This window comes from Antedon mediterranea, chromosome 11 (assembly GCF_964355755.1).
Source record: "Antedon mediterranea chromosome 11, ecAntMedi1.1, whole genome shotgun sequence".
NCBI classification, from domain to species: domain Eukaryota; kingdom Metazoa; phylum Echinodermata; class Crinoidea; order Comatulida; family Antedonidae; genus Antedon; species Antedon mediterranea.
In genome coordinates this window covers 21,760,108-21,786,376 of record NC_092680.1, presented here as the reverse complement: position 1 = coordinate 21,786,376, position 26,269 = coordinate 21,760,108, and the positions used below count along the sequence as shown (strand labels likewise).

At 33.4% G+C, this 26,269-nt stretch overlaps 3 protein-coding genes across 5 annotated transcripts; 1 reads left to right on the top strand and 2 right to left on the bottom strand.

Moving 5' to 3' along the window:
* Positions 1-1,430: 1,430 nt before the first annotated feature.
* LOC140062592 (hephaestin-like protein) lies at positions 1,431-15,460 on the bottom strand. Its single transcript, XM_072108875.1, has 16 exons — positions 15,242-15,460; positions 14,586-14,803; positions 13,958-14,170; positions 8,010-8,144; positions 7,352-7,518; positions 7,004-7,127; positions 6,691-6,835; positions 6,040-6,314; positions 5,506-5,714; positions 5,184-5,313; positions 4,609-4,821; positions 4,295-4,505; positions 3,287-3,873; positions 2,553-2,735; positions 2,102-2,212; positions 1,431-1,846 (listed from the first exon to the last, which is right to left on the bottom strand). The coding sequence occupies exons 1-16, from the start codon at positions 15,400-15,402 to the stop codon at positions 1,752-1,754; spliced, it is 3,177 nt and encodes a 1,058-aa protein (XP_071964976.1). The 5' UTR covers positions 15,403-15,460; the 3' UTR covers positions 1,431-1,751.
* An 822-nt stretch (positions 15,461-16,282) lies between these two features.
* LOC140062199 (L-threonine 3-dehydrogenase, mitochondrial-like) lies at positions 16,283-23,711 on the bottom strand. Of its 2 annotated transcripts, XM_072108290.1 has the most exons (9): positions 23,573-23,711; positions 22,670-22,853; positions 20,956-21,069; positions 19,717-19,832; positions 19,330-19,536; positions 19,029-19,119; positions 18,142-18,411; positions 17,535-17,693; positions 16,283-17,470 (listed from the first exon to the last, which is right to left on the bottom strand). In XM_072108290.1, exons 2-9 carry the CDS (start codon positions 22,836-22,838, stop codon positions 17,466-17,468), a joined length of 1,131 nt encoding a protein of 376 aa, XP_071964391.1. In that variant the 5' UTR covers positions 22,839-22,853; positions 23,573-23,711; the 3' UTR covers positions 16,283-17,465. The 2 variants fall into 2 exon arrangements, with proteins under 2 accessions (XP_071964391.1, XP_071964390.1); XM_072108289.1 differs by having other exon boundaries at positions 16,283-17,693.
* A 519-nt stretch (positions 23,712-24,230) lies between these two features.
* LOC140062265 (uncharacterized) lies at positions 24,231-26,007 on the top strand. 2 transcript variants are annotated; one of them, XM_072108398.1, is made up of 2 exons: positions 24,231-24,274; positions 24,727-26,007. In XM_072108398.1, the coding sequence occupies exon 2, from the start codon at positions 24,732-24,734 to the stop codon at positions 25,362-25,364; it is 633 nt and encodes a 210-aa protein (XP_071964499.1). In that variant the 5' UTR covers positions 24,231-24,274; positions 24,727-24,731; the 3' UTR covers positions 25,365-26,007. The 2 variants fall into 2 exon arrangements, with proteins under 2 accessions (XP_071964499.1, XP_071964500.1); XM_072108399.1 differs by having other exon boundaries at positions 24,248-24,284.
* Positions 26,008-26,269: the final 262 nt, after the last annotated feature.

Genomic DNA, 26,269 nt, shown 5'->3' with positions numbered 1-26,269 from the left:
GAGTTAAGCAGATCATAAGTCAGCTCTCCTTAATTGCCTAAGTCACACAGCTGACTTAGGCAGAAACACAAAAATATAGTATATTGATATAAGCAGTGAGTTAAGCAGATCATAAGTGAGCTCCCCTTAATTGCCTAAGTCACACAGCTGACTTAGGCAGAAACACAAAAAATATAGTATATTGATATAAGCAGTGAGTTAAGCAGATCATAAGTCAGCTCTCCTTAATTGCCTAAGTCACACAGATAGTACAGGGATTTTTTACAAAAATGGCCAAAATACGCACTTTTTAAAATACTGTTATTATGCAATAATATTGCTATATATGCGCATATATTGCATTATAATCATCTTATAGACGTATAGTAACCATTTATGTCTAAAAATAAAAAGGTCGAAATTGGGCCATTTTTCGAAAAATCCCTTACTATAGTACAGGGATTTTTTCAAAAAATGGCCAAAATACGCACTTTTTAAAATACTGTTATTATGCAATAATCTATATATGCGCATATATTGCATTATAATCATCTTATAGACGTATAGTAACCATTTATGTCGAAAAATAAAAAGGTCGAAATTGGGCCATTTTTCGAAAAATCCCTTACTATAGTACAGGGATTTTTTCCAAAAATAGCCAAAATATCAAGTTTTTAAAATTCAATTATTATGCAATAAAATTGCTCTATATGATCATATTTTGCTTTATCATCATCTTATAGTACCATAGACACCAGTTTTATCGAAAAATAAAAGGGTCGAAAAATGCCATTTTTAGTCGAGTGGACGTTCACTATGTCTGTTGGTCGGCCTGTCGGTCTGTCCGGTATCACTATGAGTTTTAGCACGCGACTTATGGCTGTTGGCCTTGTTAGAAAAAATCCTTGTACTATAGTACAGGGATTTTTCATAAGTGAGCTCCCCTTTATTGCCTAAGTCACACAGCTGACTTAGGCAGAAACACAACAAATATAGTATATTGATATAAGCAGTGAGTTAAGCAGATCATAAGTCAGCTCTCCTTAATTGCCTAAGTCACACAGCTGACTTAGGCAGAAACACAAAAAATATAGTATATTGATATAAGCAGTGAGTTAAGCAGATCATAAGTCAGCTCTCCTTAATTGCCTAAGTCACACAGATAGTACAAGGATTTTTTCCAAAAATTTCCAAAATACGCACTTTTTAAAATACTGTTATTATGCAGTAATATTGCTATATATGCGCATATATTGCATTATAATCATCTTATAGACGTATAGTAACCATTTATGTCGAAAAATAAAAAGGTTGAAATTGGGCCATTTTTTTTTTAAATGGCCAAAATACGCTCTTTTTTTTGCAATTTTTTAAAAATGTCAACATCTTATAGAGTCATAGTAGCAAGCATCAACAAACTAGATCTATTAGTGAACAAGGTTATTGATCAGAAAATAATTACTCTACATTTCCTTAATTCTTTATTACAAAATCTGGGTACATATTGGTTATCTTTTGTTATTATTTTGTTATTATATTTAGTTAGTTCACATGTCAATCTACAGATTTACTATGTAGCTTGTATTATTATTAAATAACAATAAATAACACAAATTATGATTTCTGTTAAAATCTTGCTGAACAAACAAAAATAAAACTACAAAGCTAGTTCCTAAAACAAAGGTAATATATTTCTACTTCTCTAAAATGGATTTAAAGTAGGCCTACTGCTGATCATTGAACGCTAGTCACATATTACATGGTGGTAGGTTTTAGTATACTAGAATTGATACCATGATGAAAGTAAGAAATGTAAGAAAGCTGGAGCATATGTTGACCTTTGACCGACTTGGTTCTTTTTCAGCTTCTATAAAAGAACAAAGATATAATTATTATCCAAATACGTATTATTTCAACATTGGCAACAAAAGTCACAATGTGATTGGGAAGTGAAATAATTGTAAAAAAAACATGGTAAAAAAACAATTTTGTACATTAATGATGAAATAAAATTATAATTAAATGTGGAAATAAGGTAAAATCAGGGTAAAAATATGAAGTAGAATTATTGTAAATAAAATAAATGACATTATGATGTTTTGAGGATATAAATTATGCTAACCTTGAACAGTGAAGAGCGCCTCCATGCCAGCAAAGATGTGATCATTGACGTGGCAGTGTAAAAGCCACGTTCCTACATTGTCTGGCTCCATCTCAATTGTCTTGTATACACCTGCAATGTAAACCATATCATGAATATTCATGTTCATGTAAATTAGAAAAACAGAAAGTATGCGACATTAAACTGACAAAAAAACTTTATTGTAAATTTTAAATTATATTATTATAATTATTTGAAAATATCAAAATCCATAACAATTATCTAATCAAAGAAAATAGAAAATTTTACATCAAAGAACAACAGACAATTATTAAAACATCATTTGGTCAAATACCAGTTCCACGTCATTTAGCAAAACTCAAGTGTTTCCATACACAGAGTGTCAACACCGATGTTTTGTATGGTATGTGTGTGTAAAAGGTGTGTGGAAAGGGTAAACATTGAAACACACCTGGAAACAGTTCAAAAACATCGGCTCGCTGCGTCGTGTCTGTCTGGTAGGTTACCGTTTGAGCATGAAAATGCACAGAATGTAAATCAACATCTGTTCCCATGGAAATCAGGTACCAGTCGACTGTTTCTCCTTTTATCATTTCAAGTCCCTTTAAGTTTGTGTAAATAAAGCCATTGATTCCTGAAATAAAACAAAGGCCCTTTAAGTTTGTGTAAATAAAGCCATTGATTCCTGAAATAAAACAAAGGCCCTTTAAGTTTGTGTAAATAAAGCCATTGATTCCTGAAATAAAACAAAGGCCCTTTAAGTTTGTGTAAATAAAGCCATTGATTCCTGAAATAAAACAAAGGCCCTTTAAGTTTGTGTAAATAAAGCCATTGATTCCTGAAATAAAACAAAGGCCCTTTAAGTTTGTGTAAATAAAGCTATTGATTCCTGAAATAAAACAAAGGCCCTTTAAGTTTGTGTAAATAATATTTCTATTCTATAATGTTACAGTCAATTAGGTCAATTAGGCTGTTTACGTGAGACAAGAAGATACTGTACTGAATTTAATTATTAATATTTTAGTTAAAAAGAAAAAATTTCAAGAATGAACACTACAAGTTGGCTATTGAAATATACATATTGGGAATAAAAAAATAACTATGCTATTCAACTATAAGAATTGTGAATAAAGTCTTTCTAAATTTATCAACAATGGTTTTTTTTGTAATTGTCTCAATATTTACCATGCATTAAGTTGCTCTCCTCAAATTCTGGGTCAGACGTATCCACCATGGCCGGCGTGTCTGTGAATAGGTTAATATTTTCATCAAGATACCAGCTCTGATTTTCATCCATAACCATAAAGAGAAGCGCAAATTCACGATCAACATCCTTCCTCGCACCTGAATTATCAAGAACATTTTTTTTACACACCGCTAGAGGACCTATCAAGCCTGAATAGATATCTCGAACACGGTCCGTAGTTGAATAGTATGAATACGCCACGCAATTTGGGTCAGTATTTGTTGGAGCGACGCTAGTAGGTGCATTCCAAACGTACGTGTAAGTTTCACCGGGTGCTACAGATTTCATTTTATTGCTTACAACGACACCTTGCCCGTCAATTGAGTAATTTCTTGAGGCCATGTTTTTAAACACAATGCAGATCTTTTCATCAACTTGCATCCTGATGAGTGGTCCTAATGTTCCGAGATATGTTTCATGTTCACTTTGAACTTTGAACTCTTCATCTTCATACTGACGATAGAGGGCCTTTTTGTAAACACTTCCAATTAATGTCTCGGTTTGAGTGACAAAGACGTGACCAGAACTGTCATAACAAACCAGATGTACATTGTTAACAACGGTACTATATAATCAAGCATAAACAAATAATAAGGGGTGGGATTGTATTCGGAATAAATTATCAAAGGGGTGGTATTATACTTGAGTAACTTGATATTCGGTCATATATGGTATTTTTAAGCTCTGTTACACTATCAAACTTTATGTGACAACAAAATGTAAAATGTGCCAATATATGAACATGATGATGTTATACCACTGCCATATTTGGGCACATCACACTTTTTTTCCAAACTAGTTTGATAGTGTAGACAGAGCTTAGCATAGGGTAACAGTATCAACTTTGACAATCAATCTCATAGCCTGTGGTATATGGCCTCCATCTACATCACAGCTTTTGCGAAAAAAAACCCATAAATAATAAAAATCTTGGTTAAAAAACTTGCCTGTCCGGATCTTGAAGGGAAATATTGCGAATATAATCATATTTTTCCTTAGCAAAATCCCAATGCATCTCTACAGCGGCAATGTAGTATGTACGATCACAATGCTCCTTGTAGCTTTGAGTTGGTAGACTGTTACAGTTCCCAACTAAGAATCTTGCAATCATTCCACTGTCTCTTTGCACAGCTGATTGGCTCTCAATAATCCATTGACCTTATTATTCAGTAAAAAAAATGGATTGATTATAGACATTTGGCAAAAACAGAAAAAAAAATGCCTTAAAAGCCCTTTCTGGTAAAAAAAACTGTTAGCAAACCTGATAAGCTTGGTGTCATTACCACAGTCTGATAAATTCCAGGAAATAGGGCGACCGAGTCTGTGCGGGCGCCATTGAATATGAAGGTGTTACCATGGAAATAGACCGTTGTTTGGTCCGTCTCTTTCCCTAGTGACATCAAATGCCAACTTACATCATCACCTTGACAGACATGAATGCTAGGAAGATTTGAGAAAGAAAATCCATTGATAGCTGCAAAGGGAAAAACATGGTATCATCACTAGAAAATTTAAGTTTTTGTATCAATGTCCGTTCAAGTTTACTTTCACTAATGAAAAAATATAATTTATTTAAACTCTTGCCTAATTTGATTAGTAACTTTTGTTGATTATGTACTGTTTTTTTCATCCTATGAATATTAAGTACGAAATGAATGAATGAATGAATAATGTAATTCGAATTTATATAAAATCAAATCAATGTAAACAAAATCATTCGTGTATTTATAAATTGTGCTCTTCTAAATAATCACACATTTCCGTTTTTCAGTTGATAGACGTCTGTCCAGTTTTCAGGGTATTGGGCGCATGGACAACAGGCCACTCATAACGTACCACTCATTCTATTGGATGCCATAAAGTCTTCATCATCTTTCATCAACGTTGGATCAGTTGTATTTGCTGCAATGTTGTCATCAATATACCAACTTAAGTTCTCATCAGTTGTGAAGAAAAACAGGAATTTCTACAAAAATTCCAATAAAATAAATCTGATTAAATTTACATACATTGAACTGACATATTGGATGTCACAAAACATAAATAAATGTAAAGTGTAAACGGTGCAATGTTAACTAATTATTATATTTATATTAGACATCATTGTTCATATAAGAACCAACAAGATCAGAGTACAAATCCATACATGTATGTTTACCTGTGTTGTGGATGATAATGTTCCTGGTCTGCATGTAATCAAAGGGCCAACAAGACCAGAGTACAAATCTCTTTGAAGATCTACACCTGAATAGTACATCCATGTAAGGCAATCTTCATCACCCACCATTGGTCCATAGTTATCAGGAACTGACAAATAGTAACTGTAAGTTTCGCCTGGCTGCACATTAGCATCAACTCTGTCTTCCTCTGAAAGATTTGTTCAATGTCCTTTAATTTAAAGCTCTGTCTACACTATCAAACTGTATATGATAAAAAAAATGTGATGTGCCAATATATGGACATGATGATGTCATATCACTACCATATTTGGGTAAATCACTATTGGGCACATCACAGTTTTTTTGTCAAACTAGTTTGATAGTTAGACAGAGCTTAAGTCATGAAATATTAATACGACAGGCCTAGGTTCTAAACAATACAATACCTTTTTCACTTACAAATTAATAAACATAGGCCTATAATATCCATCTATCATATTCACAAAGCAGCCTAAAATGAATAATCCACAAACCTGAAGTTCCATCATTATAAAACATTCCCTCATTCATCTTATCATACATCACACCCTGAGCATGTATACTGTAATTCCTGGTAGCTAGGTTACGGAATGTTACATTAATCACGTCGCCAACTTCAGCTTTGATGACAGGTCCCAAGTAACCATGGTGTTCTTCCTCCGGTGTTCGCACTTTTTGTTGTGTGAATGTCGCATCTGTGTACTCTCGATAAACAGCTTTCTTGTAAACTGATCCTATTCTGTTGGCTGCTTTGTTGAAAAATGGCTCCCTACAAAATACACAACTCTATGTTTATAATGAAACTTCCAATAATGGAACTAAGGAAATCACATAGATAAATATTTTATTTGTTCAACTAATATTTTACGAGGGTAGTCCATCCAGTTGAATTAAGGACCTTTGGCATAATACAGTTTGACAATGACAAAGACAATGAAAAATGAAAACCATTTGAGAACAATTACACATTAAATAGTTTATATAAACTACTCATTGTTCTGAGCATATGATCTTTTATGCTATAGCAAGAAACATGTTTCTTTAGTAAAACAAAAACACATTGAATTAAACAAACATTTTATGAAGTTAAAAAATCAATGTATAAACCACGAAGACAATACTAAATTTATTTATAAAATACTCACAGATTGTTTTCCGATGTGAGTGGATCTTCACCAATAGGCAAATAATCCCACTCTATTTCAACTGCTGCAATAAAATACTCTCTTACAGTTCCTGTCATTGGTGTAGGCTCCTGTCCGGTCACAGTATAAATAGCTTGAGACCCATCTAGTGAAAATATTTATAGAATAGAAATGAGAAGTGTCTACAGAGATTAGAACACTAGAAAACGATACCCTACTTGTTTTTAATTGGGTACCAAGTTTTTTAACCAACAGCTTATTGGAAGAACATTTTCAGACTTCTTAAAATTAAAAAGAAACATCACATACACACCTTCATAGTGTGATGTGACCGCATCGGTTATGAGCCAAGACCCTACGTTATCTGCAACCATTCTACCTGTGAAGAACGCTGCTGGTTCTACACTGATTGAGTCAGTTCGGTGATTTCGGACATCCTGAAAGAAAAAAAGCAACTCTATAGCCACGAGAATTAAAGTGGTAAAGGATCGAAAAAAGAGAAAACAATCTCATCTCTTGTGTGGGTTGACCTCTGTCAAAAAGTAGTCAGGTTGAAACCTTACCAACCGTACTGGTGGAAACTAAGAACCTCTATTATAAATAAACAAATTTAACAACATCACTAAGGTGAAATTATACCAAAATGTGTTGCAAAACGTACAAGAATATTGCCATGGAAGTAAGCAGTGTGTATATCAGCTTCAGTGCCCATGCCTAACACATGCCATTCAACCTTATCACCTTGATTTATCTCCAATCCAGGCAAGTTGCCATACAAATACCCATTGATTCCATCTTTCAGAAGAGACCCCTGGAAAGCTTCATCTTCTAAAATACCAATAAAATTAAGAAATAAAAAAAAATGAAATGTAGATACATGTATAACTGTTATAGTATATACCCCATTCACACTGCCAGCAAAACTATATAAAAACTCATCAAATACTAATTAGGCAGTTAGGATGTGTAGCAATGACTCTCATGTTTTGTAAAACCTCTAAATTTACTACTGAAAATATTGCAGTCTTTGTTTACTTTTTACAGGCCTTTTTTTCAAATTAAATAGTTACACCATTTAAATAATATACGCTTGTTGCCCATTTTAATAGAATTCATTCAGTATTAATGGTGGTTTTAAAATTCTTAAACAAAACTTTGGGGGTGGAGATGTTTTTTTGTCATGAAAACAAATCTGTACATCTGATGGGATCTGAGTAGTCAAGTATCTCAACCACCAAGCACTATACTAAGAGGAACCACACATGTTTAAGCAATGTAAATTATTTATATATTCACAGACTATAAATTACTTTGTTTACCTTTATTAACGAGGCTAGTAGCAAATTCTTGGATGTTTTCATCCAAGTAGTAGCTTAAGTTCTCATCAGTTACCGTAAACATCAAAACAAACTCTTTATCTACATCTGACCTTTGTCCATTTTTATTTAAGATACCTGTGCAAAAAACGATTATTATTAGTGAAGAATTTACACATTTAATCAAGTTCTGTAAGTTAAGCCTACATTAATGTTGTTGTTGACAAACTGTGAGATGGATATAGGGGCGATAACAGCGACATTAACCCACAATTTTTCTCATTCCTATTAAAAATCAAACATGAAAAGCTTATCTTGTTTTACCTAACTCTAAACTCACATGATTCATTCGGTTTTTTTTTAAGGTATAGGATATTGCGAAATACAAAAAAAACATAATTGGCCCATGTCCAAGTTATATAGGCATTCATTTGATAAGAGTAAAGTATTTTAATTCTCAATAAGGAAAAACAATTTTGTATTTTAATACAAAATTGTATTAAAAGCTGTATACACTGTGAAACTAATTTGACAACAATTAAAAGTGTGATGTACCCAAATATGGTAGTAATATGCCCAAATATATTGATATGACATCATCATCATCATCCATTATGGACACATCGCATACTTTGATACTGTAGACAGTACACCGAAAGCAAAATTATTTGTTCCCATTGGAGTATTCTACAAAGGAAAGGAAGTGAACATAGCTAGAATTGACTGAACCTGTTATTGAATTAAATTAGAAACTCTCCTCAATGCACAGAGCTAGTGTAGCCACAAGAAATAAAGTGATGAGCTGATCGCAAGAAAGGGGAGCAATACTCTGTTGAAGCAACAGGGAATTGTCAAATGCTTTGTGAAAAAGTGGTCAGGTTGAAACCTTACCAACGGCCCTGATGCAATACATTTCATTAATTTGTGCAAATCAAGTGGTATCATGATGAAGCATTCTAATCACACTCTGCAGGGTGTAGAAATCCCAAACCAAAAATATATCAATACCCTACTTCTCCACTTTCACAAACCCAACCATGTCCTATATTTGTTGTCTACTGTTCAATCCAGGTAAACCTAACCATGTCCTATATTTGTTGTCTACTGTTCAATCCAGGTAAACCCAACCATGTCCTATATTTGTTGTCTACTGTTCAATCCAGGTAAACCCAACCATGTCCTATATTTGTTGTCTACTGTTCAATCCAGGTAAACCTAACCATGTCCTATATTTGTTGTCTACTGTTCAATCCAGGTAAACCCAACCATGTCCTATATTTGTTGTCTACTGTTCAATCCAGGTAAACCCAACCATGTCCTATATTTGTTGTCTACTGTTCAATCCAGGTAAACCCAACCATGTCCTATATTTGTTGTCTACTGTTCAATCCAGGTAAACCTAACCATGTCCTATATTTGTTGTGTACTGTTCAATCCAGGTAAACCCAACCATGTCCTATATTTGTTGTCTACTGTTCAATCCAGGTAAACCTAACCATGTCCTATATTTGTTGTCTACTGTTCAATCCAGGTAAACCCAACCATGTCCTATATTTGTTGTCTACTGTTCAATCCAGGTAAACCCAACCATGTCCTATATTTGTTGTCTACTGTTCAATCCAGGTAAACCTAACCATGTCCTATATTTGTTGTCTACTGTTCAATCCAGGTAAACCCAACCATGTCCTATATTTGTTGTCTACTGTTCAATCCAGGTAAACCCAACCATGTCCTATATTTGTTGTCTACTGTTCAATCCAGGTAAACCCAACCATGTCCTATATTTGTTGTCTACTTTTCAATCCAGGTAAACCTAACCATGTCCTATATTTGTTGTCTACTGTTCAATCCAGGTAAACCCAACCATGTCCTATATTTGTTGTCTACTGTTCAATCCAGGTAAACCTAACCATGTCCTATATTTGTTGTCTACTGTTCAATCCAGGTAAACCCAACCATGTCCTATATTTGTTGTGTACTGTTCAATCCAGGTAAACCCAACCATGTCCTATATTTGTTGTGTACTGTTCAATCCAGGTAAACCTAACCATGTCCTATATTTGTTGTCTACTGTTCAATCCAGGTAAACCCAACCATGTCCTATATTTGTTGTGTACTGTTCAATCCAGGTAAACCTAACCATGTCCTATATTTGTTGTCTACTGTTCAATCCAGGTAAACCCAACCATGTCCTATATTTGTTGTCTACTGTTCAATCCAGGTAAACCCAACCATGTCCTATATTTGTTGTCTACTGTTCAATCCAGGTAAACCTAACCATGTCCTATATTTGTTGTCTACTGTTCAATCCAGGTAAACCCAACCATGTCCTATATTTGTTGTCTACTGTTCAATCCAGGTAAACCCAACCATGTCCTATATTTGTTGTCTACTGTTCAATCCAGGTAAACCCAACCATGTCCTATATTTGTTGTCTACTGTTCAATCCAGGTAAACCCAACCATGTCCTATATTTGTTGTCTACTGTTCAATCCAGGTAAACCCAACCATGTCCTATATTTGTTGTCTACTGTTCAATCCAGGTAAACCCAACCATGTCCTATATTTGTTGTCTACTGTTCAATCCAGGTAAACCCAACCATGTCCTATATTTGTTGTCTACTGTTCAATCCAGGTAAACCCAACCATGTCCTATATTTGTTGTCTACTGTTCAATCCAGGTAAACCCAACCATGTCCTATATTTGTTGTCTACTGTTCAATCCAGGTAAACCCAACCATGTCCTATATTTGTTGTCTACTGTTCAATCCAGGTAAACCCAACCATGTCCTATATTTGTTGTCTACTGTTCAATCCAGGTAAACCCAACCATGTCCTATATTTGTTGTCTACTGTTCAATCCAGGTAAACCCAACCATGTCCTATATTTGTTGTCTACTGTTCAATCCAGGTAAACCTAACCATGTCCTATATTAGTTGTCTACTGTTCAATCCAGGTAAACCTAACCATGTCCTATATTTGTTGTCTACTGTTCAATCCAGGTAAACCCAACCATGTCCTATATTTGTTGTCTACTGTTCAATCCAGGTAAACCCAACCATGTCCTATATTTGTTGTCTACTGTTCAATCCAGGTAAACCTAACCATGTCCTATATTTGTTGTCTACTGTTCAATCCAGGTAAACCCAACCATGTCCTATATTTGTTGTCTACTGTTCAATCCAGGTAAACCCAACCATGTCCTATATTTGTTGTCTACTGTTCAATCCAGGTAAACCCAACCATGTCCTATATTTGTTGTCTACTGTTCAATCCAGGTAAACCCAACCATGTCCTATATTTGTTGTCTACTGTTCAATCCAGGTAAACCTAACCATGTCCTATATTTGTTGTCTACTGTTCAATCCAGGTAAACCCAACCATGTCCTATATTTGTTGTCTACTGTTCAATCCAGGTAAACCCAACCATGTCCTATATTTGTTGTCTACTGTTCAATCCAGGTAAACCCAACCATGTCCTATATTTGTTGTCTACTGTTCAATCCAGGTAAACCTAACCATGTCCTATATTTGTTGTCTACTGTTCAATCCAGGTAAACCCAACCATGTCCTATATTTGTTGTCTACTGTTCAATCCAGGTAAACCTAACCATGTCCTATATTTGTTGTGTACTGTTCAATCCAGGTAAACCTAACCATGTCCTATATTTGTTGTCTACTGTTCAATCCAGGTAAACCCAACCATGTCCTATATTTGTTGTCTACTGTTCAATCCAGGTAAACCCAACCATGTCCTATATTTGTTGTCTACTGTTCAATCCAGGTAAACCTAACCATGTCCTATATTTGTTGTCTACTGTTCAATCCAGGTAAACCCAACCATGTCCTATATTTGTTGTCTACTGTTCAATCCAGGTAAACCTAACCATGTCCTATATTTGTTGTCTACTGTTCAATCCAGGTAAACCCAACCATGTCCTATATTTGTTGTCTACTGTTCAATCCAGGTAAACCCAACCATGTCCTATATTTGTTGTCTACTGTTCAATCCAGGTAAACCCAACCATGTCCTATATTTGTTGTCTACTGTTCAATCCAGGTAAACCCAACCATGTCCTATATTTGTTGTCTACTGTTCAATCCAGGTAAACCCAACCATGTCCTATATTTGTTGTCTACTGTTCAATCCAGGTAAACCCAACCATGTCCTATATTTGTTGTCTACTGTTCAATCCAGGTAAACCCAACCATGTCCTATATTTGTTGTCTACTGTTCAATCCAGGTAAACCTAACCATGTCCTATATTTGTTGTCTACTGTTCAATCCAGGTAAACCCAACCATGTCCTATATTTGTTGTCTACTGTTCAATCCAGGTAAACCCAACCATGTCCTATATTTGTTGTCTACTGTTCAATCCAGGTAAACCCAACCATGTCCTATATTTGTTGTCTACTGTTCAATCCAGGTAAACCTAACCATGTCCTATATTTGTTGTCTACTGTTCAATCCAGGTAAACCCAACCATGTCCTATATTTGTTGTCTACTGTTCAATCCAGGTAAACCTAACCATGTCCTATATTTGTTGTGTACTGTTCAATCCAGGTAAACCTAACCATGTCCTATATTTGTTGTCTACTGTTCAATCCAGGTAAACCCAACCATGTCCTATATTTGTTGTCTACTGTTCAATCCAGGTAAACCCAACCATGTCCTATATTTGTTGTCTACTGTTCAATCCAGGTAAACCTAACCATGTCCTATATTTGTTGTCTACTGTTCAATCCAGGTAAACCCAACCATGTCCTATATTTGTTGTCTACTGTTCAATCCAGGTAAACCTAACCATGTCCTATATTTGTTGTCTACTGTTCAATCCAGGTAAACCCAACCATGTCCTATATTTGTTGTCTACTGTTCAATCCAGGTAAACCCAACCATGTCCTATATTTGTTGTCTACTGTTCAATCCAGGTAAACCCAACCATGTCCTATATTTGTTGTCTACTGTTCAATCCAGGTAAACCCAACCATGTCCTATATTTGTTGTCTACTGTTCAATCCAGGTAAACCCAACCATGTCCTATATTTGTTGTCTACTGTTCAATCCAGGTAAACCCAACCATGTCCTATATTTGTTGTCTACTGTTCAATCCAGGTAAACCCATTGAATCTCTCCAGTCTTTTTTATGTTGAATAATAAAGGACATAAAACACAATATTAATACAGATGATATACTCCATCAGACAAGAATATAATCTTATGTGTTGGGTTACTGTATTATGTTATTTGATATCATTGAATACTGAAATAAACAACATGCATGTTGTAAATATGAATATCATAATTATTTTACAAAAAATAGTTGAAAATCACTTTCTCTAGAAATAGAATAGGCCTACTATTATAAAATGGAAAGGTGCCAAACTTAGATGAAGAAACAAAAGGAAGTAGTACATGTTTTGAAAAGTATTACTTTATTTGTTCACTCCTTCCTGGTTGTGTTACTGTTTTGCATAACAGATTATTCAGGTACTTTTTTTTTATTGTTAAAAAGTTATTGTTTGACCTAAAAATAACTGAAGTACTTGTTATCTATGAAGTGCAGCAAGTTCATAGAAATACAATAATGCTAAAATACTCTTGTACTTAACCTTGTTTCCTGGTCTGCTTAGACTTAAGAAACATTGAGAGAAAAAATTATACATCATGCAATCTTGAAAACTAAAAAAATACATTGGAGGACTGGAGCAGCTTCTTCATACTCAGGCCGAGTCAAACAAACTTATTATTGATCAATCTAAATATTGGTAGCTGTTACCATATTAGTCATCTTCATGTTGAAAATATTTATTTAGTGCAGGACTAACTTATTGCACATACAAAGTTAAAAAATAAAAAAAACCAAAACAAACATAAAACTATGCCTTATTTGATTATTCAATTTAAAGTTGAGTGCAACAAGAAAAAGAAAAAAATTGATACCAACCTTTTCTGCAAATGATCATTGACCCAACAAGGCCGCTATTTGTTCCGTGTGGACTTTTGATATGTGAATGGTACATCCACGGTATGCAGTTAGTATCATCATTAGCTGGACCAGCTCTCTCGTTAGCAATCCATGTGTATTTGTATTCTCCATTTGGTGGAATATCATCATCTAACTTGTCTTTACCTTTTGTACCATCCACGTAAAGTGCTCCTAATGAGAAATAACTTATGCTTAAGTATCTCAGATAATGATTATTTTGAATCAAATTTTACCAAACAAAGACTGCAAAGACTGTGTAACCTTATTTGATGTTGATGATGTTGTAGTAATCTCAATAACCTACGTCCTCTTTCAAACAACACCAGCTGAAATTCTTAGACTTATTAACTTAATTACATCCCTGGCCCTGCCTTCTTTTTGGAATAATATTTGTAAACAAAAAAAAAGCTGTCACAAATGGGCAAAGAGTATGGGTCCCTGGATCACCGACCCCCTTATTTGTGGAGTATATTATTGAAACAATCTGTCAAAAGGGAGTAGAGTGGGCCTCTTTACCCCCACCACGCCCACTCCTCCAACCAATCTTCTTTGTGGAGTAGTTTTATTTTGAAACAATTGAGCTTACCTTCAGAGTCTTTGTTATAAAAGACCCCATGGGGGTGAAGACTGACTGCTTTTGTAGCGTTGTTTTTAAAGTGAATGATGATCGTTTCTCCCACTTCTGCATAGATGATTGGTCCAAGATATCCCAGCCAATCAGGATGCTCTAGAGCCGCTGTAAATGTATCATCACTATATGCTCTGTACACCACTTTCCTAAATATTGTTCCAATTCCATTTTCGCTAAAAAATTAAGTTTTTGTTTTGTTATTAGTTTCCAGGTATGAATATGCAACTGCGTAAAGCTCTGTCTACACTATAAAACTAATTTGACCAAAAAAGTGTGATGTGCCCAAATATAGTAGTGATTATATGACAGCATCATGTCCATATATTGGCATATCACAAATTTTTTGTCATCTAAATCTGATAGTGTATAGACAGAGCTTTAGAATTATTAGCCTTCCTCCATGACTTCATATTCAATACTTGTATTATAATATTTCCCAACTGTGGGAAAATGTTATTATTTATCATAGTTTATCATGGAGTAAATTACTCCATGGTTTTATACAGTACAGACACCACGGCCTAAAAGAAGTAAGCCCTGTGATGTACCACATGGCGCGTGCTATGTAATGGTACTTATCTTATTTCTTTGCTAAGAAAGTTTAGACTAACCTTGGTGGGAGTGACGTATTTGTTACAACATTCTTTCCAGTCGGAACGTAGTCCCATATGATTTCATCGGCCGCCAAAAAGTACGTACGTTCCTTAGCGCAATCAATTTGTTTGATATTTAGCGAAAAATACAGCAATGTTAAGTAAACCAAACGCAACATTATTTAAGATTTATGGCGAACACAGAACAAGTAATGAGACCCATGTGTCTCTCTCTCTGTGCGCTGTGATTTAAGCCCCGCCTCCCACCAATATTGCATCCAATCATTGACCGGATCAGAAAGTGAGGTCGCGTGTTTAGTATTTTTGTTTTTCAGTAGTTATGTAACACGTGTGTTATCAATACAGAAGTAAACACAACTATATTGCTTTGATAACATGACCATATATAATGCTGATTTTGCCATTTTTCCTCCAACTGAGAACGAGTTTTATATTGAAGCTGTGCAGTAGACCGACCACATTTATAAACCATAAATGATAATGAAAATATCAATTATTAGATATATTGTCCCCCTGAATTTTTTTTTTTTTGATATGAAAATATAAATTATTAGATATATTGTCCCCCTGAATTTTTTTTTTTGATGTCATTTTGATTTTTAAAAAAAGTTTATTTATTTATTTCAGTAATACATAAAAAGGGAGCACTGAGGAGAGACAAGAGCTGTCAAAGACAACTGTTGCCAAAGTTATTTTTTTTAATGGTTAGTCTCCTAGACAATAGGGGTTTTTTAAATGTAACCATTTATTTTTTCTTTTTAGATATAAAATCATTATTTTTATTTATTGAATAACTTTATTAAAACTTCAAAATCTTCTATTCAGAGTGAGATTTGATTAAGTTCATTTTTCATATCGAGAGACAACACATCTTTAAATTTAAAAAAAGATAATGGTAATCGATGTCTCAATGCAATGATTTATCCCTTGTATCTTTTTTATCCATCAATTCATTTCATCACTTTGTTGTCCATCTCTCAATTACTCCATCTTACTACATCCATTGCTTCTTATCCATTACAGAAAAACAGACTAATATTTTACACTATAAATTATTTTATTGAAAAGCTTTGCATAAAATTCTACTGGGCCTTACTTCTGACTCAACAAGGCTGCTGTATACATTATATTAACTTAGCTACACTACTGCGATAAATGTAATTGTCATCCACACATCAAAATTAAAGTCTAATTCAGCTTTTACAAGTATTCCAACTTTACATTCCAACTTACAAAGCATTTTTAATAAGTTTATTTACTTTTAACTTTCTTCCAGTTAGTATTGTACCATTGTATAATGCTTTGTTTTTGACGTACTGTATTTTAATAGAAATTGTAAAATTCTGTTACCATGTATTTTTTACCCAAATTGTCTTCAAAGTTAAATTATATACAATGCTTATAAATACCTTACCATAAATATAGATATCAAAGTGTAAAATTAAATAATTTAAAGGAAACAATTGTTAGTGTATAACGAAAATGCATATAAATAGACAACAGTTCTATCTTGTATTTGCATGGAATACCTCCTGAAACAATTAATTAAATACACGTCTAATTAATCGGCAAAAATCTATAACTATATTCTATATCGGAAGAGAGCAAAATATACTTTTTGATCTTGAAAATAGCGAACATAAAAAACATGGCACAATGGTAGAGCGCAGCTGCATTCATCTTTCCAAAAATATCCTTAACAATAATTACGCTGAACATATTCAGATCTTTATATAAAATAGTTGGCACAAAAATAAATAAATTGGCAAGATATGGTAGTTCTAGTTTTCATTTGAGTGCTGTATCTTTCCATTTAATCCTTATTTGGAGTTACCCTCATATTAATACGCAAACCATAGTTAAATTAACTTAAAGCAGGAGCATAGACATGGGAAGTAGGGGGGGGGGGGGGGGCAGGCAGATCAATTTCACAAATATAATAGGTTTTTGACCCACCGACCTTTCATGATAGTTCTGCTGCTTAAAACGTAGAAAATAATCATTGTAAATCAATCATTACAAAATGTTCCATTCTCTGCTCAGTGTTTCTCGCTCGGTTTGCATCTCATTATCATAATATTACTTTGACCCCACTGCATCGCTAGGGAGAAAGAGAGAGAGAGGGGGTACTTTGAAGAGAAGAGATGTATTGAATTTCTTTCATTCATTCTCTCTTTATTATTATACATTGTGGGAATGCCATATTGAAACAGATTCTTCTCTAACCTCGGACTGTTGCTGATGAGTGATGCATTGTGGGAATGCCATATGAAACAGATTCTTCTCTAACCTTGGACTGTTGCTGATGAGTGATGCATTGTGGGAATGCCTAATCGCTGACTTACAATTTCTAGCATAATGTTAACCATACCATTGAGGTCGTATTGGTGGCGCCAACCCCAATCCTTTCTGGCTCCTGAATCGTCAAAAACTTGTGGCCACGAGTCAGCTAAAATGATACAAAAATAAAGTAATTTTATTTAAACCACACTCTTTGAATACTAGAAACTCTTTCACAATCAAAAGATTTATAATTCCATTTATAAAAAACTAGATTTGAATGAAAAATAAAAAAACAGTACAGAATATACACTTTTTACCGTATTCTCCAACTGATTCTCTATTCCTCTAAGCCTCTTCAAAATGTTAAGGCACGTAACCTTTGGAATCTTTCACTTCTTAACTTGAACATAAATGCCCTCACAATCCTAAAGCCTTGTCTACACTATCAAACTTTATGAGACAACGAAATGTGATGTGCCCATATATAGACATGATGATGTCATAGCACTACCATATTTTAACATATCAATCACTACCATGTTTGGACAAATCATAATTTTTGTCAAACCAGTTTGATAGTGTAGACAGAGCATAATATCTACATGTGAACGTACCTATAGCCTGCCTGACAGGATCGACGTCATACTCCATTATCAACTGTGGAATGTGTTTGCGTAACTCGGCAACAAGTTCTTCAGGCGTAAAGCTAAATGCTGCTAAGTTGTACGTCCTTAACTTAAGTTCACTTTGCTGCGCCTCTAACATCTCAGTGATTCCTCGGAGACAGTCGTCGATGTAAATCATCGGCAACTTGCAATCAGGTCGAAGATAACAATTGAACTTACCAGACTTCAAGGACTCATCAAATATTGATACGGCGTAATCTAACAAACAATTTGGAGCATTTAAATTCTCATAATCTATTAAATACTTTTAATCAAGTTCCAAAATATGTAAATACAGTATTATCATTTAAATTCTCATAATCTATTAAATACTTTTAATCAAGTTCCACACTATTTAAATACAGTATTATCATTTAAATTCTCATAATCTATTAAGTACTTTTAATCAAGTTCCACAATATGTAAAACATCTGTTTTCAAATTATTCAAAGTATTAAGTTATTCAAATATACTATAGACACAAAGTATGTTTTTCTACAAATGAAAAATAGTAAAATTGAATTGTATGGCTTGTTAATAAAATCCAAACCTTTTCAATTTCAACATTTGTTGTATAATTTATATAATATATTTAATGTCATGTTGTAATGTGAACTTGTATTTTTAATAATTTATTGTTATTCAATATTGTAAATTCAACAATGTTTACTTTGTCGCAATCAAGAATTTAAATTGAATTTCTTCCAAAATACTGACACTGTTCATGATAATCAACACACACTTGTAGTACAGTATTTCATGACAGTAATAATTTTATATTTATAATCAATACTGATCAGGCATAGACTAATTGATTATTATTGATCTGTTCTCACCTGTTGTACCACCACCTGGCTTTGTGTCACCTGATATAACACCTGGTAATCGTAAACACCTAAAGTCAAGTCCAAACCGATGATTGTAATACTAAGAAACATAAAGTATAGTTTTATACTAAGAAAATAACATTTTACATTTGAATTGAAAGTACCTCAAAATGTTATTTTTATTATACATTTTGGGAAAATGCTGAACTGTCTTAACCGTACCACTCGCTCACAACAGCATCAATAGTTAAAAACTGAATATTGTACAACCAAATTAAACCATTTCGGTACAAACATTTCTTGAGCTTACCTCTCCCATTAATTCTGCATGCACTTTTGAAACGCCATATATTGTCCTTGGTCTCTGGATGGTGAGATCTGGAGTAGGATTACGAGGCGAGTCTGGTCCAAATGCGCCGATGGTACTTGGACAAAAAAGCCGTAACTGGTACATTTTGGACAGTTCCATTATGTTGTGTAGACCTTGAATATTTACCTTAATTGCCAATGGAACATCCTGAAACATAGTAATAATAAATGAATGAATTGTAAAGCAATTCATCTACTGTACATTTTATATACTACTGGTTTATATACTACTGGTTTATATACTACTGGTTTATAATATTCATAATGAAATTAATCAATGTTAAGATGTACTGCATCATATGCATCAACTACTCTGTAATATAATTACCTGTTCACCAACTGCACTTAAGAGGGCGCTAAAATGAACGAGCCAGTCAATGTTGTTGTTAACAACAATCTCTTGTAGGTTTTTAAAGTCTAATATATCAGCATAGAGGTATGGACCTGAAAATAAAAAGAGAGCAAAATCGATAAAAATCAAACAAATATAATAATACAGTACAGAAACATAAAAGAAAAGTGGCTTAGTAATAACAAAAGCTGATCTATGTTCAATATAAATTGTTTATCTTATTATCTATTTATGATACCTCCCCTGGCTCTGCACCTAAATAATATCCATGTTAAGAAACAGCCACAATTAAAAATGTAAAAGATGCTATAATAATTTCCCTGATGTGCACCATATTGTACACAATTTGTATAGAATTATATCTCCATGGTATATACTGTACTATAGTACAATATGATATCTAGGCTGAGATCTACAGGTATGTATAAGGTTTTATAATTTGTATCTTCACTATAGTATCAGTGAATATAATAAAAAGCTAATTAAAAAAGTTAATTATTAATGTTCATCAATTGAAATATGTCACTCATTATGATTATAAAAAAATATGATGTAAAATATGTAAATTATTAATGTTCAACATAAAACAAATAGAAATAAAAAACATGTAATTTTCAAATGAAAATGATATAAAATTTGTAATTATATTCCACTGGTAAAGTGTGCTACAATGTGTCATGGTAAGAGTAATGTGACACATAAAGTCAAGGATTTTTGTGTGAACACAAGCTGTCTCTGAATATTAGCTGTGTGTAAATACATGCTGTGTGTTGAACTATAACAATTCATAATGTAATGCAGGCATTAAGCATTAATATTAAAGGTATAAAACTAGAATTGAATACATTATAACATTAAAATATTTGAATAATCTATAGCCTACTTTACTGTCTTTTTATTTGCCTATATTAAACTGTTAAGTGTTATTTGTATTTATGATAATGAACATGATACAGTATTATGAAAAGCACTATAAAATCATAGGCGAATGTGCGTCATGATATTGTCATATTGTTTATGCTTTATGATTAGTTGTTGATGTTCCAGTTGAATTTTTATATCAAAAAAATATACATTTCAATTGCTGGTTTTTGGTCCAAATTAATTTATTTTGTAGTGTTGTTGCCACTTTTTTAGATTAAGTTTAAAGCTTTTTATAATAATTAATATCTGTCACTGACATAATATTATTGTGTTTTCATTCTGAATGCTTACCACTTTCTAAGATATGTTTTGGGGCTTTTATTATATCTGACATAATAACGTTGTCTTTTCCATATTTCTGCCGCAAAACTCGAGCCAATCCTTGTCCAAGCTGACCTAATGAACCTTCAGAAAAAAATATTTAAAAAATTAATTAAAAGGAACAGTGATATTGGCATTGAAAATGGAAGGACAGTTCCATATTTGGACATGTGCATAATGGATTATGGTTTATCAATGACAGAAGAGGTTGGTTGATATTTTATCACTAGGCAGTCAAACATGGTACTTAAGCTCTGTCTACACTATCAAACTAGTTTGACAAAAAAAGTGAGATATGCCCAAATATATGGTAGTGAGATGAAATCATCATATATGGGCACATCACATTTTTTTTGTCACATAAAGTTTGATAGTGTAGACAGAGCTTTACATACATGAAATTGCTGTTGATGTTGTACTAAAAGTATAATAATAAACATGTTATCAACTAAAGCTGCCTAGCTTTACATGACAAGTTTGTTGCTACCAGTCTTAGGGTAGGGGATTCTTACATGGAGGGTAGGGGATTCTTACATGGAGGGTAGGGGATTCTTACATGGAGGGTAGGGGATTCTTACATGGAGGGTAGGGGATTCTTACATGGAGGGTAGGGGATTCTTACATGGAGGGTAGGGGATTCTTACATGGAGGGTAGGGGATTCTTACATGGAGGGTAGGGGATTCTTACATGGAGGGTAGGGGATTCTCAATCATAGCTGATGTATTACAGTATGAATGCTTTCATAAAAACACATCCTAAAAAAAATTCTACACCAATTAATATAATTAAACCTTGTAATCTAACCTTCAAGTAAAAACATTTGTGGATATTAATTTAGAATTGAGTCACAAACTAATGTCACATCACAGGGAACGTGGCAAGTGGCTTATAAAGGGATTAGGAGATCACAGACACACACTGGAGGTTTAACACATGTACAGGATAAACTAGATTAAATTTATATAAGAATATCCTCACTTCAACATATGTTTTAACAAATTATATATTTTTTTTAAATCGCCACATCATGAAAAAAGTTGTCTACAATTTATTTGTAATATATTCATTTGCAGTAAAGATTTTGAATTTTTAAAGCGAAAAAAAAAAGTCTCAAAGCCATGTGAAACAAGTGAAAAGGGAAGTGTATACCAGCATGCATCGCAGCAGACGTCTGTACTTTGTGTCTGATTGGAGGTTCAGTACATTTGCATTATAAATATTATTATTCATTCAAATATTACTATGCTAATTCAATATCACTACAATATTTGGCCTTGTACTTTGTTTAACATCATCTTACAAAAACACCACATTAGTATACCTGCTTAGATATTCATTCATAAGTGGAAACATTATTCAAATATCATTTGCATGCATAGATTAGTACAATCAATAGCTTATTGAGTCTGGCTCTCTGAGTAAAACAATATCAAATAAAAAAATGTATGAGAGATGACCCGGCACCGCAACAGTATGTATTTAACTGAACAAACATGGGGAGGTTTAGTCTTACAAAATAGAATACATTTTCTATACAATCTTATATTATTCTGTTCTTCTGTATTTTTAGTGTTTTTTTTACTGTGTTTACAATGAAAAGGAAAATCAACATCTTATTTTATCATCTTATATCTTCTATTCATAAAATATTTACAAATTACTTCTTAAATGACACACACTGACCTGTGATGAGTATCTTTGGATTGTCAAACGTATCAACATCAAAGACTTGATAGTTTTTAGGTGTTGATGATAAGTAAACAACAGGATGGCATCTTGTGAGTTTTCCAGCAACTTGTTGTCTTTGGTGGTGACACCCAGTAACAGCTCTTGTCACGAATTTTCTGAACATTCTCTGCCACTCTCCCTAATAGTAAATTAAACTTGGAATTATTTAATGGGAACCACACCTGAATTATCAGTTTTACAAAAAGTGATGTTAATTTTTCATGAGAACCAATTCTGCCTAAGCTTGGAAATTCCTATTTTTGGACAAAAAAAATTAATTTATCAATTTTTTTCCTATACCACAGCAGTTTCACATAAAAACATTTACATTTTTACAAAATATTCAATTGAGTATAGTAATTTGTTATTTTTAAATTCTGTCTTTTAGACATATATTATTAGGCCTACTGTAGTAGGCCTAATAATATATGTCTAAAACGTGTAAACATAACTAATTAGACATAAAATATCATGTTGTGTGAATCAATATGAATTTCAATTGTCCAGTTTCAAAATAAAGTATAATACTTACTTATATTAATAGCCTTTTATAGTTAGCCTAGGCAAGAATCATAAATTGACACACAACAATTAAGTTGTCATAGATCTAGACAGCCAACAGACCATTCATGGCTTCGATACAGAAACCATACATGCATATTTAAATCAATTTCCTCTAAGCCCGTTGTGGTCAGTTGCAGTTGTTAGCGGAGTTACGGCTCCGCCGACATGGAATGTGTGTATTGTACTCCGCTACTATAAAACAAACAAACTGCAGCAAGCCTCTCTCTAGTGTGCGAGACACGTTGTATCCCATGACATCTGTCATCGATATTAAACGTTGTAAAATTAACTTACCGTAAATTTGGTCGTATCCTCCAAATGTGTATTGATTATAGTGTTGAAATAAATAAACCTTTGTACAAATTTCAACAGAAAGTATTTAATTTCCTGATACAATGACGATGATATTATTTTTCTATTCTCGGTTAATCGCCTCTCGCTCTTTCTTCTTCAATGAATCAATCATGTGTTGCCGTGACTTTAATGAATATTCATAGATTTAGTGACGAGCCTCTTTAATTTAAGCCAATTACAACAGAGGATACTATGACACACCTCCTCTCTAAAATTATTATTATAATAAAATTCCTAATAATTATAGTTTGCTACAATGTTGGATTCATATGAATGTCTCTTTTTCATGGCCCAAGAATCAATAAAAACAAAAATTATTATTATATAGAATAGAAAGAAATCAAATAATAATTTCAAATTGTTGTATAGGCCTAGTTAGGCCTATCATAGACTATAAGTGTCTATAACAAAATTAAATCATGTATTATGATGTCACAAGAATGCCAAAATGTGGCCGGCCCTGGTTAATTAACTTGTTGAAAATTCCTTTATTATTATTAATATTATTATTATTTAATATTGAAAAGTAGGTAAGCATATAAGGTTGTAGACAACCCCCAATAATCGACTCTTTTATGGAGATACACGCCCTCTATCTTATTGACATCAACAACAAGTAGGACACATCGACAACGCCGTATAGTTAGTAAAGGTTCTTTTTGCTATGCTATTAGATAATGAAAGAACTTCGTACTAGGCCTAGGTCAAATAGATAATTACGGGATAACAAATTCTTGCTAGTAATGAGTATATTTCCCGGGCTCCGCCGCTTGTAATTTTATTTTGAGAAAAGCAGATCAACAGGCGGCGCTCCGTCCGAGTATGGAACGCCCAAATTTATAGCAGGCTACAGGTATATTTTGTAGCTCCAGGCTACTCGTACTTTAATGTGTGTAAGGTATGGTACGCCAATATAGCAGAAACATACTACTACTGCATATATATAATTATAATATATATGTCACAATCTTCTAATATAAAACCCTGATAAATTATTTTACAGTAGATTTTTTTTAAACAAAAACATTTTTAATACAATACATTCCAATAATGTCATTGCATAAGGTATTAATTATTAATGCAATTAATTTCAGTTAAGATGTCTGTGGTACCGCTGTATAGTCCCGATGGACAGAGACTCAAAACAGAAGCTTCCGAGAGATCATACTATCAGCCGATCATTGATAGAATATTCAAGAAGCAACACAACTCGACGTTCTGTGGGGTAGTTAGCAGCGTGCTAGCCATGAACGCCTATCTTATTGGTAAACATGGCAACGATGACCAGCTTCCATTCAGTGAAGCAAACATGTTTTCATTGAAAGAAACTAACAGTATTCTGACTGAATCAGTGGTAAGCAAGGAAGGATGCACTTTGCAGCAAATCACAGACTTGGTCAGAGCTCATGGTTACCTAGCAACTATGCACCCAGCAGCAGACAGTTCAGTAGAAGAATTTCGTACAAAAGCAAAAAGTGCTCTCAGTCACAAGGACTCAAGTTGTTCGGTGATTATAAATTACGATTTAAAGGTGATATATCCAGGTCAGACTGTTTCTGGTCATTTTAGTCCCTTGTGTGGCTACCACGAGGACAGCGACAGCTTCCTTATCTTAGATACATGGCCTGCAACTGATGAATGCTGGGTAACATCTCATCATTTGTTTCATTCTATGAACACAGTTGATACATCAACTTCTAAAACTCGTGGTTATATCATTGTATCACAATAATTCAATTGTTTAAAGGAAGAATGACTTTGTATGCAAACCATGTTTTTACTGTATCAATTTTAAGCAACAACATTAAGGGGTCAAACCTTCTGGGTGGAATGGGGTGAAATCATATGTTACTGGCTCCCAGAATAATTGCACATGACTTGGAATTTTGGCAATGAAATAAAGAACACTATAGAATCAGCAGGAGAAACTAATTTGTAATGTTCTTATGATTTCTTGTGCCATGTATTGCTTTCTGTGTTTCTTTTCAGTTAATTCTCAGTGTAGTTTGCAGTAATGTTAAAAAAAGGTTATCTTCAACTTGAAATGAAAACATCATTTTGAAGAAAAAAAATGTAAGAGTCCATCTGTTTTATTATATACAGTATTTGTTTTTTGAAAAAACCACAAAGTGTCTGTAAATGAAGTAGATCGTGCTTAAACATCTGTTACACACTCATGCATATACCAATAAATTATGGTCCAAATCTATCATGGTTTTTACCATAAGTGGATTCTTTAAATGGATTATGACACCATATTTTGTTTTGGTGAAATAAACAAATATTTGTGACTACCTCAATTTAAGTACTGTATCAGCAGCTCATCAAATAAAGTAAATTTATCTATAATTAAAATATATACACATTAATTATTGCAGCAGCCTATAAAATTATATTTTTAAACTTTGATATAATTTCTATAAAAATGATGAGCATAATTAATACATTATTATGAGGCCATTACTGTAGTGTGTGATAACACCAATCTCTACTACAGTTAAAACCTGTACTATTAATATTTTGTCAAAGTGTATGTTGGTCCATATAGTACATACTGTACAACAGGCTAACAAGATGGTGCATTTGTATTTAGTTTTTTGTTCCTTATCATGCAGCATCTTTTAAAATAAATGTCTC